Raw genomic sequence first — 13,690 nt, 5'->3', positions numbered from 1 at the left:
ATTCTTTCAAATGTCTATTCTTAAATTTTATTGTTAAAATAAAGTTTTATAATCTCTCTAATAAAACGTAATAATCTTATTAGATATTATTTTTGCCATAATATTGCCTCTAGGGTATGTGATGTTTTTGAGTTTTTCTTGCAAAGTTATTATTTTTTCTAAACTAAATTGTTGGAATAATTGATGAATATAATCAACCAAAGAGAGTTTTATTAATAAAGCTTATTTCAAAATCTACCAATAAGATAGTTTATGTGTTTACTTACCTAATTGTGTACTAAATTGGATTGATAATGGATGCTTAACAATATTGGTGGACAAATCCTAATGATCTAGTGATTTTAATTATTGAATTTTACCAAACTTTCTTTGTCCTAGCTTCGATCATATTTTTCTATATATTATTAGTGCTTTTGACATGTTCTTGGTTACCTTTTCTCGGTGGAATAACAACTTTAGCTACACCACAATTTCCGTTATAAAATTGAATGACATCAGAAACAAACACTCTTAAAAAAACTATGATGGACAAAACAATCTATGGCTTATTCGAGGTAGCTAGCCCTCATAGATTATATAGAATATTTCTTGTCAGAACAATTACCTATAATGAACTAAATTGATCCAAGTTCTTGTATGATGTTCATAGTTTAGAGAATAGTCAGCCTGGGCCATCAGTAATAACAATTTCGGCAAAGAGCCTTTGAGCTCAATGGCATAGCTTGCTTTTCTTTATTAAGAGATCCAATTTCAAAATATCTGTGATACTTTAACTTGATGTACAGGTGGAAATATTACAATAGGCTTCACCATCTCAAAATAATAGATATTCCACACTTCACAAATATCTGGGCACTCACATAGTGCATGAAAAATAGATTCAGAAGCTAATGAACATATGCTGCAGATATCCGTCTCCAAAACTTTTCGTTTCTTGAGTCCATATTCTTTAGTCGGTAGAGCTTCGGAACAAGCACGCCAAATAAAAGTCTTTTAACTTTATTTGGCACTTTAAGCTTCCAAACTCGAGACCAAAAAGATTTTAAACTATAATTTTCGGAGCTTGATGCCTCACCCCGCTAATCTTCCTCAAATAACAGCTGGTATCCAGTCTTAACGGAATAAACACCATTTCTACTTCTAGGCCAAATAATAAAATCTGTTTGGTTAGTAGTACAGAGAGGTAGAGCTTTTATTCTTTGGGCTTCAAATGGGAGAAAATTCTGATCTAGCACTTGACCATTCCACCCCTTAAGTCAGAATCAAATAATCAGGGACCGAGGAAGACTTGGACAAGGGGGGCAATGGCCTCCCCTTTTTCTTTTTTTTAATATATTAATATATACATGGGTACTAATTTTAGCAATTTTATTCTATAAAATTATATTTTGCCTTTCTTAACAATACCATTTATTTTTGGCAAAAATGCAAAACTGACCCTCTAACTTTTAGCTTTTGTCATTTCAGTCATCTAACATTCAGTTTTATCATTTCAATCCTCTAAGTTTCAATTTTTGTCAATGTAGTCTTCCATTAGAACTTAGTTATCTTTTTTCGTTAAGTAACCCTCTAACTTTTAGCTCTTTTTTTTAATAATAATTTTCATAATTAAAAGAAAATTAAAAGGAGCTGTAAAAAAAATAAAAAAACTGAGAAATCAAAACCTTGAACATGTCGGAGAAGTCCAATTCATGAACTTGAATCTAAGTCCCAAATGAAACGTAGCCAACAAGGGCATTCTCGGGCAATAAGCCAATGGCACACCGCACGCCTCAAAGCTGATTTGACATAGCCCATCTCCTCCTCGATCATGCAATTATCAAGCGCGAAAACAAAAACCTAGGAGAGTGTATTAATCGGTGGTGTGTTGAGCGTAGACTTCACCAGGGAGATTGGTATTGGAGATCATGGAATAGTGAGGAGGGAAATGGTTGCGCTGGTAATAGAAAGGGCAGATCCAGATCTTGGCGGCAAAGACGACGCAAGTGTAAGGGTTGAGAACAGAGGCATAGGTTTTGCAGCGAAGCGGAGCGTGGGGATGTCAAGGTGAGGGCGGATTGGAGAAATGGAGGCAGCGAGTGGGATTACGCACTTGCTTGCTTCAACCTTCGTTCGTGGCCACACGTTCCAACTCATCCGAACTTCGACGATTCCCTCTGGATTTGCGTTCGCCATTTCCAACATGGTTTTTTTTTTTTTTTTTTTTTTTTTTTTTTTTTTTTAGTTTTCTTTTAACTATGAAAATAATTATTAAAAAAAAAAAAAGTCAAAACGGTGTAGTTTTGATCACTTAATAGAAAAAGATGACTGAGTTCTAACGGAAGACTACATTGAAAAAAATTGAAATTTAGAGGATTGAAATGACAAAATTGAAAGTTAGAGGACTGAAATGATAAAAGCTGAAAGTTAGAGGGTCAGTTTTGCATTTTTGCCTTTATTCTTTTAAGAGTTTACTATAACCACAAACTTTTTTACAACATTTTTACAAAATATTGAGTGAGTAAATTCTTATTGGTTTGCATATAGGCTCATCACTTATACTAACAATTTGTAAAAATCACTCTATTTATTAAAGTCAGATCTAAAATCTAAAACAAAATAAACAAGCCCAAAGAAATTACCCAATAGCAAATATTACCAATAGTAAATCTAAAAACAATTAAGCCAATCAACCAATTTAATCAAAAACAAATAATTAGGGCCTTTACAAAATTTTAAACAGGATAATTTTGTCCATATCTAGATGCACACATAAAAAACACAAATAAGTTAATAAAAAACCAATAATTGTTAAGCAACAGAGCCAGAGGCTAGATTACAGCACACAATCAATAGCAAAACTGCCCCCTAACTCTAAGGCTTTGGCTCCAACCCTGCAAATAATATATCAACTGTTGCTTCCTCCAAACCGGCATCTCATGTAAAAAGCACTCTTGTGGTATAAGTTTCAGGTATCCAATTATCTTCATAAACTTGTATATTTTTTCCCTCCCCAACTCTCTACAACATTCCCGATAAGATTACTTTCCTAGCTTTTAGAATGCTTTGCTAAGCAAAGACGAAATTTTTAAATGGAGCAAACTTCAAGTATGCCAAGTAACATTATTAAATCACTGTTAAGAAAAGTAATTTCAGGTTATGGCAAAACTTAGGTACAGTACCTTACGTACAGTACCTTAGGTTCCCTATTTAAAATTTTGACACCTGTTCAATTTAATAAACCAAATAAACGGCGTTAAAAGTAAATTTTCTTTTCTTCCTTCTTCCTTCCTTTTGGTGTTCCTGCAAACGTTTTCTCTTCCAAACTCACAACCTTTCTCTTCCAAACCACCCATGACCCTTCTCTTCCAAACCCAAAACCCATATTTCCTTCTTCCTTCTTTTTCCTGTACCTAGAAACGGCTTCTCTTCCAAACCCAAAACCTTTCTCTTCCAAACCCAAAACCCAAAAAAGAAAAAGAAAAAGAAAAAAATCTCATATCTCTCTCTCTCGGTGTGTTTTGGATCCACTGATGGTTTGATGGGAGGGTTTATGAAGGTGTTGATTATGTCGTCTAATGCATTGAAAATCAGTGCTGGCATTGATGGCTCTACTTTTCTCTTTGTTGATTGTAAAGAATTTGAAGATGATGATCTTATGGAGGATGGGGTTTGGGACGTTGTTTTTGAAGGTGGGGTGGTTGAAGTGGAAATGGGTTGTGTAGTTTTTGTTGTTGGAGCTTTTCTGATTTATGATTCTTTCTTTTTTGATCTATGACTCTTTCTTCTTTTCTGATCTATGATTCTTTCTTCTCTCTCTCTCTCGGTGTGTGTGTGTAAGTGTATCTGTTTCCTCTTTTTTTTTTTTTTTTCCTGATCTATGATTTTTTCTTCTTTTTTGATCTATGATTCTGTGGAATTTGAACAGATCAGATCTGATTGGATCTGATTGTAGCTTCAAGTTCAAGTGCCATTTTTTTTGTTTAAAACCTAGTAGATCTGGCTTTTATTTTTTGATCTTTCCTGTTTGGTTACTGAGAAAATGATGAAGAAGGGTCCCTTTTTTTGGTTTGAAACCCAGTAGAAAATGAGGCAACTGGAGATTTGAAACTGTGGGTTCTCGCAGTACAGGAAAAAAAAAGGAAGAAGGAAAAAAGAAAAAAATTTTAAGCCGTGGGTTAACGCCGTTTATTTGGTTTATTAAATTGAACAAGTGTCAAAATTTTAAATAGGGAACCTAAAGTACTGTACATAAGGTACTGTACCTAAGTTTTGCCCTTCAGGTTAAAGCATAAGTATCTTTACAGCAATTGCCACAAACAAAACATAAAAATCCATCTATCCTTGTTATTATTATAGACTTATAATACTAAGAGCATCTCTAATAGCTTCTTTAAAACCAATTTTAGAGAGAAAACACCTCAAAAACCCACTCTAATAGCTTCTTCATCTTCATGTTTTAGATTAGAGTTGCTATAGTGCTTCTCTACAAGTAGAGAACACTGTAGCATTTACTGTTCACACTTCAAATATTTTTAGCTACTATAATAATCAATTATTGAATAAAAAAATGTTCGAAGATGTGTAGTTGTTAAAAAAAGAATAAAGAATGAATGAAAAAAATAATATTTAAATGAGATGGAAAAAAAGATAGAAACTCTGTTGGAAAATTTATTTGAAAAAGTAGGTAGGTAAAAGCTAGATATTACTGTTTACTGTCCAAACAATACAAAAATTTAAATAAGCTGCTGGAAATGCTCTAATACCCCAGTTGGTATAGTAGTTTAACAACATATTTTCAATTTTTAAACAACATTATACGTATTTTCATAAACTTTTCCCCTATACATATTTCAAAAAAATATAAATAACATTACCAAACATGCGTTCAATTACCAAAAATGCTAGTATTACTTGTAAGTAAAAAAGAATATACATACTAGTATTACGTTTTCAAAAAAAAAACAATACTAGTATTACAGGGGTAATTATTTGTATGAGCTTAAAATAAAAAAATAAAAAAGAATTTTAAAAGGTGCTTTATAGCTGGTCACCACCATCACGAAAATCAGTAAAAATTACTGTCCACTTGCCTTTGTTGACTAGGTCCTTTTTTGTTTGGTCTTGCTGATGAGATGAGCGATGACTTGACTTAATAAATAACAGGCCGTGAAATTGTGGATGAATTCCTCCGATCTGCTATTCCTCTACCCTTTCTGTCTCTCTCTAATACACGGAGAAAGAACACTAACTGTCTATTCATTTACTAAAAAGCAATTACTATTTAATAGGAACTGAATCCGGCATTGTTTCAGGACATCAAGCTTTTCGATCTGTAAGTACCTTTTTTCACTCATATTCGTCTACTTTATTTCTTTTCTTTCCCCTCATCCTTGAAATGAAAAATCTAAATATCAAATCGTCTGTACTTTTTTGTTTTGTTTATCTGTATTATAGTTCAAGATTTACAAGTATGTGTCCAATGGATTCCATGAGCACTGAAGGAGGGTCAACCTCATCACCGTCTACTTCTTCTTCAACACCTCGGTGGAAATTCGATGTCTTTATTAGTTTTAGAGCTGAGGACACCCTTGCTGATTTTACGGACCATCTATATGCAGCTTTGAAACAGAAGGGCATTTTGACCTTTAAGGATGATAATATACTTGAGAGGGGAGAATCTCCTTCAACAGAGCTCTTGAAAGCAGTGGAAGAATCGAGTTTTGCTATCGTCGTTTTCTCAAGAAACTATGCATCTTCGATATGGTGCTTGGATGAGCTTGCAGAAATCAACAGATGCCGTAAAGAGACTTTGAATATAGTTCTGCCGGTTTTTTATTACGTGCATCCATCTGATGTGCGGAGGCAAAAAGGAGATTTTGAATATCAATTTGCTAAGCACGAAGAACGATTTAAGGAGAATATTGAGAAGCTTGAAGTTTGGAGAGAAGCTTTGAGAGAAGTGGCGAATCTGTCTGGTTGGATTGCTACTGGAGATAGGTAATTTCCTAAGAAATGTATTTTATGTTGATATTTAAATGAAAATTTTCTTGAAGTATATAGAGTAGCATAATATGAATGCATGGATTGAAATATTATAGCAAATACTTAAGTGTTTATTGGTTGAGATATTGTTTTAGGTTAATTAAAATCCTTAAAGTTGGGTGTTTAAGTGGAAATACATAGAAAGATAGAATTCAAAATGAGAAAATTCAAATAAAGGTGCGGGTAGCCCCTATTGATAAAAAATATGAGGGAGGGTCACTTAAGATGATGAAAAGATGAGGGAATGTCGCTTAAGATGGTTCGGTCATGTTCAAAGGAGTGTGACCCATACACTAATAAGAAAGAGTGGGTTGATGCATCATACAAGTTGAGGGAATAAGAAAAGGTAGAGAAAGACCAAAAATTACATTTGTAGAACTAATAAAAAAGGACATTTCAATTAAGTGTTTGTTTCACATCAACTTATTTAGCTTTGTCCTGAAAATGTACTAAAGTCTACTTTTATTTTGAAATTGCGAGAAAAAGTGAGTTTTTAAATAGCTGTGCATAAAAGCTAAAGCTAAAAATTGAACGAAAAAGCTTAATGCCAAACACATGAAGTAATAGAGAGTATGGCTTTAGATAGAATAGAATGGAAGAAAAGAATACGTATGGCCGACCCTAATTAATTTGTTGACGATACATAGCCGATCCCGAAATTTTGGGTCTAAGGCTTTGTTTGTTGCTTTTATTATTAAATAAAATCCTTTAAGTGCATTTTGACAATTTTATTCACAAACCACTTGTTTATAGAACTAAAATGTTTACATAATTTTAAGAGGTAGAGCTTTACGGAGTTTATAATTGATATTAGTCCTCAAATGAAAATTCAAAGAACACTTCTTATATTGGTAGTTGACGAAATTTGATGGATTTGTTTCAGTAAATATAATCATACAGTTACAGTTCTTATATGGGTAGTTGAGTATTTCTATCCATGTTTCCTGAGCCAATTAGTTCATTTTTGTTTGTGCAAGAAGTATTATTGCCCAATATTTTTCCTCATCCCCAAGGTTTTATGATTGGTTTGGACCATAACTTAATTATTGTTCTATCATCTTTGCAGTAATGTGTCAGAATTAATCAAAAGCATTGTGGAACGGATATCACAAAATCTGAGTTCAAGTTTCTCAAGCATTACCAATGACTTGGTAGGAATGGATTCTTCAGTGCAAGAATTGATCACTGCATATTTAAACAATAGGAACAATGTTTTCATGATAGGGATTTGTGGTATGGGGGGATCCGGAAAGACAACTCTTGCTAGAGTGTTATATGAAAAACTTCATAATTCTTTTGAAGGTTCTTCCTTTATTGCTAACGTTAGGGAATATTCAGAAAAAATTGATTTGCTTCAGTTACAACAGCTGCTTCTAGCAGATATTTTGGGGGTAAGAAATATAGAGATAAGGACTGTTTATCATGACATGATCAAGAGAAGGCTATGTCATAAAAAGGTTCTAATTGTTCTTGATGATGTTAATAAACTGGACCAACTAGAAAATTTGGCTGGAGAGCATGGCTGGTTTGGATTGGGGAGTTTGATCATCATAACAACTCGAGATGAACATCTATTGTTCCAACATGGAGTGCGTGAAATACATAAGCCTAATGCATTATCCAGTGACGATGCTTTAAAACTTTTTTGTTTGAAAGCCTTCAAAGATGAAAAAGCCAAAGAAGATTATATGCAACTCTCCCTAGATGTCGTACGCTATGCTAATGGCCATCCATTAGCTCTTGTAACTTTCGGTTCCTTTTTGTTTGGAAGAACAGTGGATGTATGGCAAAGTGCATTGGACCGGTATAAAAAAAATCCTAAAAGAGAAATATTTGACTCACTAAAAGTAAGTTATGATGGGTTAGAGGAAATGTGGAAGGATATATTTCTAGATGTTGCATGTTTCTTTAGAGGGAAGATGAGAGATCAAGTAATAGAGATATTAGAGGCCTGTGGTTTTCACGCAAGACTCGGAATACAAGTTCTCAAGGAAAAATCTCTCCTAACCATAGAAAACGATACATTGCAGATGCATGATCTAGTGCAAGAAATGGGTATGGAAATTGTCCGTCAAGAATCACCTGAAGAGCCTGGGGAGCGCAGTAGGTTGTGGCTTCATAAGGATTTGTTTCATGTATTGATGAACAATACGGTAAGAACATCGGCAAAACAAAATTTATTTCAACGGTAATATTGAATAGATACACAACACAATTTCATTCTTTAAGGAAAAAAAAATCCAATATATATGTAGTTACCTAAGTACTTAATTTATAAAATATAGAATACAAAATTTTATTTAATTTCATGTTAATATGCTGATTATTTCTTGTGTTAATGTGATTGTCACTTAAAAGAATGTCATCGTTCATGATTTCTTACATTTTGAAAACACAATGTGATTGTGACATTGTTTATTTATTTGAATTGTAGAATTGCATCCTTTCTAGTTGCAATGTATGATTCTCAAATGAAAATATCATTTTTTAATATATGAATAAAACTTAAATAAAAATTAAATTGTTTCTAAGGGCTCAATTTGGCAATTTCTCATCCTTTACCATGTTGGATTTACCAATGGTCGAGGTTAATATATATGTGGAAAACTTATTATGGATATTATTTGCCTCTAACACTATAAAACTGAAAATTTATAGTATTCTTAACTTTTGTTGTGCAATTCACTTGTCCTTTGTTTTTGATTCTTAGGCAAAAACAGCAATTCAAGCCATAGTCCTAGACTTATCTGGAGGGGATGAGGCATATCAGCACATTGAACCGTATTCTCAAGGTTTTTCAAAGATGTGTAATCTTAGATTGCTCATAATTAGTAATGTGCACATTCCAAATGGTCTCAATCATCGTTCTAATGAATTAAAACTTCTTGAATGCTGTGGGTATTCTTCAAAATGTTTACCTTCCAGATTCCAATCAAAAGAGCTTGTTGAACTTAGACTGCGGTTTAGCAAAATTGAATATCTTTGGAGAGGTGTAAAGGTGATTTTTTTTTTTTTTTTTTCTAGCCGTCTTTTTATTACTTATTATTTCTCTTTTCTCTAGGAGTCGCTTCATATATACTTTCTTTCTGTTTGAGCTTCATCCTTGCATCAAAAAAAATTGTATTAATATTTTTTTAAAAAATCAATAATGGAAGCTAATTATCCTTTTTTTTTTTGGTTGACAGTGTTTAGACAAGTTAAAAGTTATCAATCTTGAACATTCCATAGACCTTATTGAGACACCTGACTTCACAGGGGTTCCAAGACTTGAGAAAATTTGTCTTCGAGGTTGCAAAAGTTTGGTTAAGATTGACCCATCTATTGGACAGCTTAGTAAGCTTACTGTTTTAAATTTGGAATTCTGCCAATCTCTTATCAATCTTCCAAGCAGCACAGATAGTTTAAGCTCTCTTGAAATACTCATTCTTTTGGGATGCTCAAAACTTGCCAACCTGCCAGAGAACTTGGGGAAAATCAAAAGTTTGAAGGAACTTAATTTCACTGGAACTGCTATTAGAGAAGTTCCATCTTCCATTAGTTTCTTGATATGTCGTGGATGTGAAAAGCATTTTTTTAAGTCAAGGCTTGATAGTGTTTTCTGCGTTCACTCATTAAAATCTTTATCACTATCTACAAACAAGCTTGTCTTTGCCCTACCCACAAACATCAGTCAACTTCAGAAATTGGAATCTCTTGATTTGAGCAACTGCATTCAACTTCAATCATTGCCAGAGTTTCCGTCAAATTTGATATATATAAATGCTAAAGGTTGTTCTTCCCTGGAACTGTCACCAGCACTGCTCAGTGCGAGCAATTTGTCACAACCATCAATTTCATTTTTTAATTGCTGCAAGTTGGTTGAGTATAATGAGGGCGGTGATGGTCTGGCATTTGCAATGTTGAAACATTACCTACAGGTAATCTGCCCTCCCTCTCTCTCTCTCTCTCTCTCTCTCTCTCTCATTGTTAAACAATATGTTTTTTTTTTCTTTTTTTATACAGAGACTCATTTATCCAAAAACTGGATCATATGAAACTTCTACCAAAAGGAAAGATAGGTCTAGAGCTGCATTCCAGATAAATATTCCTGGATTGGATGTTCCAGAGTGGTTAACTCATCGAAGTATTGGGCACTCAATATTGTTAGAGTGGCCTCTGAATTGGTCTAATAGTAGGTGGATGGGAATTTCTTTGTGTGCTCTTTTCAGAATAAATTGCTGCGGGTATTCGAGCGAAAGATATAGTCTTAAAGGTCATGTGAAAGCCTATGGTGATATGCCTCATGATACTAGTAAAGTTATTAAAGAGACATCCTCTGAAGTTGTTATTTGGGAGACATCCTTTGAAGTTGCTATTAGGGAAACATCCTTTGATTATAATGTGTGTCACCTTTGGCTATTGTATTGGTCTCGTGATGATTTGCTAGGTGAAGATTGGAATGATCATGAATGCAGTCAGATTAATGTTGTATTTGACAGCAATAGCCCAAGTGTGGAGGTGATCAAATGTGCAGTCCGTTTGATATACGAGCAAGATGTGGAAGAGTTCATTTAAAAAATTGCACAATGCAGCAGTAGGTGCGTTATTGCTTCCAAAGGTTTGAATTGTGTCCATCATAAATTTGAAAATTCAACCGCAGTAAAAGCTACCAAAATTATGAGAACATATGAAGACAATAATGAGGCAGGTCTAGATTTTTGTGTAGATTTGGATTGTTTAGGTGTTGCGTAGGCATGTACTGGGTAGGTTTTTTCTTCATAAACAGATACGAGAAATCTCAATTGTGAATGGTTATAATAGGGTATTGCATAATTGTGGCCAACACTCTACTCAAGTCATGACAAATTGAATCACAGTTAACCTGGTAACATTGTGGACTGCAACCGATCCAAATCACCCTTTACTTCTGTATTCTTGAAAATTAACCTTAGATTTTGTTGCGTGAGTTCAATGCAAGTTGTCTAAAGAACTTGATTTTTCAGCCTCCACGTCATCATTTGTCACAAGAAGCCTACTAACTAGTGAAAGCTTAGGTAATTAATGCCTATGAATTACACAAGTCTTGACAAGTATGTTAGAGATTTAAATGAGTAAATAGTGTGGATTTGTGTGTACCGCTGGTTTTGTCATCAGCAATCAAATTCCAATATTTTCTATTTTTTGGCCTGACCTCAAGCGAACTCATAGACCAAAACAAATAAAAGGTAATTAAGAGCAAAAAGGATCAAATATGGTTCAGTTTCTTTCAAAATCCTTCCCAAGATATGCGACACTAGCAACAAATGTGGGCTCAGCACACCTAGGACTTACGAATTCCAAGAGTCCAACCTAAGTATCACTACGCGTTGATGTTGGGCTCGTGTGGCTTGTATTGCCAAGCCCAAGTCAACATAAGATGATAGAATTCCAAAGCCGACTTAACATATATATCCATATATATGTGATTAGGTGCGGCTAAGTAAATGGATAAGAGATGAATTCTATAAGACCTAGTACCGTATAAGAAGAAAAATAAGAAGAGAAGTATAGCTGTATCGGAGAAAAAGTTGGGGGTTATTCAGTCTTGTGTTTTTCTTGTGAGAGAGAAAGTTAGGGTGCAATTGGGATTTGGGTTTCTTGAGTGTTTTTGTACACTATTGTATCACCCTATTTTTATAGTGAAATTTCTCCGTTGTTGTCGTGGAGGTAGGCAGTTTGTCGAACTACGTAAATTCTTGTATTCTTTGTATGTGCTTGTTATATAATTTCCACTTATTTATTGTTGTTGATTTGAGTCTTGGGGTGCTATTTGCAAAACAAGTGGTATCGAAGCCAGGTTAGGATTCAATCCTTTGAATACAGTAAAGATGTTAAGCACAAAGTATGACGTAGAGAAGTTTTGTGGTAAGAGAAAATTTTCCCTTTGGCAAAGGTAGATGAAGGATCTCCTAATTCAACAAGGATTTCATAAGGCCTTGCTTGGGAAGGAGAAGAAACTGGAAATGATGAAGGATATAGAATGGGTAGACTTTTGTTCAAAACAAACAACAATATAATACGCATGTCCACTGTAAAAAGATCATTTACGAATCCATCACTATGTACAAAATGATCATTTATGAATCTATCACTATCACCAAAAGCTTTTATAGTTGATCATGTACGAATAAAATTTCTATATTAATCTTGTTACTTCTCTTGTTCAGAATTATCACGAAACCAACTTGTTTTACTTTGCTCAGGGTGAGTCTCCACTTAAATAAACTCTTAAGGATTGTGGAGTAACTCCTCAAGAATTTTTACTCTAAAACCTTGTAGGAGTAATATCTCGGGTGCTAATCCAATTACTTTATACGTTTTATACTGTTTAGACTCCAAACAGCTTCTGGACTGCTTTCAAAGGCCATGACTCAAAGCCACCTAAAAAATCAAACACTATTGGTGTAAGAATAATTTTTCAAATTACCACATAGCAATATATACTCCCACTTTCTCATCTTCATGTTTTACAACAAAATCATCAATCTAAACCTCATCTTCTTCTCTATTTTCACATCCCACAACCCCAAAATTGGTATCTTTCCACAAGGTTTCCTCCGCTGGGGCTCGGTGGTTTCTCCCCATGGAGTGGTTTAAAGCATCTGGGTATCTCACAAAGCTCCTCTCACTAAATTGACACAGATTTTTCAATTAAAAGTATAAAGAAGAAAAACAACAATCTTGTTACAAAAACCCATTAACAACCAAGGTCAAAGTATTCTTCAAACTTGGATTTGTAGCAAGCCTGTGGGTTTTCGATGGTAAAGTGGGACCTTCTTCCCCTGGCTTTGGTGGCAAGCAAACCCTTCGCTATTGCTGGGTTGTGGATTGTTGATAATGGAGACTAGATCTAAAGGAAAGTGAAGCCCAACCGTAGATTGTCATTTGCATCAATGGAGATGGGGAATGCGAAGGCGTGGGATTGGTTGAAGATGAAGGAATGAGAAGCTTTAGAGGTACAAAAGGAAAAAGAAGGCCTGAGAAGCTTTAGGCACTTTTCTTCTCTCTTGAACATTATAGATTTAAAATTTGTACCCGTTGTCAGCTTTTTAAAAATTAAACACAGACATACCAAACACACAATTATTTTTCAAACAATGAAATATGTTATTTGAAACATGATACTAAACACATTTTTTGCTTTATGAATGCTATATATATGTGTTTTTCACAACACTTTTTAAACCACATTTTTCACTTCATTTTAAACAACATTACTCAAACATCTTTACCAAACGGGTTCTTAATTTTGGAGAAAAGATACGAAAGAGAAGATAGAAAGTGTTGGGGGTTTCAAAATTTTTTAAGGCAAAATTGTCATTTGGTTTGTGTTGGTAAAGTGAATTGCAATGGCTTATTTTTTAACAGTTGTCAATCATCTATTGGATATGAAATACCAACTAAGGTGCAGACTTGGTAATACCAAAACACTATATACTTTCTTGTCTATGGGAGGGTTTTTGCTGAATCGTCTATTGGAGGTTGATGGAGGATATTTTTGGTTTTGATGAACACTACAGATTTTATAGGTCTTAAGTTTAAGACAAAGTTTAGTTACAAAATTAGCTGTAGCCAAAGACTACAACCTTTCTCGATATCTTTTATTGGAGGTGAATTTTTAAAAATTCACAATTGGATTACATTTTTT

General features: G+C 34.0%; 1 protein-coding gene across 1 annotated transcript; it reads left to right on the top strand.

Annotated features, from left to right (window-relative positions):
* Positions 1–5,164: 5,164 nt before the first annotated feature.
* LOC115982624 (TMV resistance protein N-like) lies at positions 5,165–10,836 on the top strand. Its single transcript, XM_031105269.1, has 6 exons — positions 5,165–5,314; positions 5,437–5,979; positions 7,091–8,177; positions 8,735–9,022; positions 9,210–9,941; positions 10,027–10,836. Exons 2-6 carry the CDS (start codon positions 5,453–5,455, stop codon positions 10,576–10,578), a joined length of 3,186 nt encoding a protein of 1,061 aa, XP_030961129.1. The 5' UTR covers positions 5,165–5,314; positions 5,437–5,452; the 3' UTR covers positions 10,579–10,836.
* The last annotated feature ends 2,854 nt before the right edge of the window (positions 10,837–13,690 follow it).

This window comes from Quercus lobata, chromosome 3 (assembly GCF_001633185.2).
Source record: "Quercus lobata isolate SW786 chromosome 3, ValleyOak3.0 Primary Assembly, whole genome shotgun sequence".
Lineage (NCBI taxonomy): Eukaryota > Viridiplantae > Streptophyta > Magnoliopsida > Fagales > Fagaceae > Quercus > Quercus lobata.
Note: the sequence above shows the minus strand (reverse complement) of the source record. Positions and strands in the feature narration are given on the sequence as shown.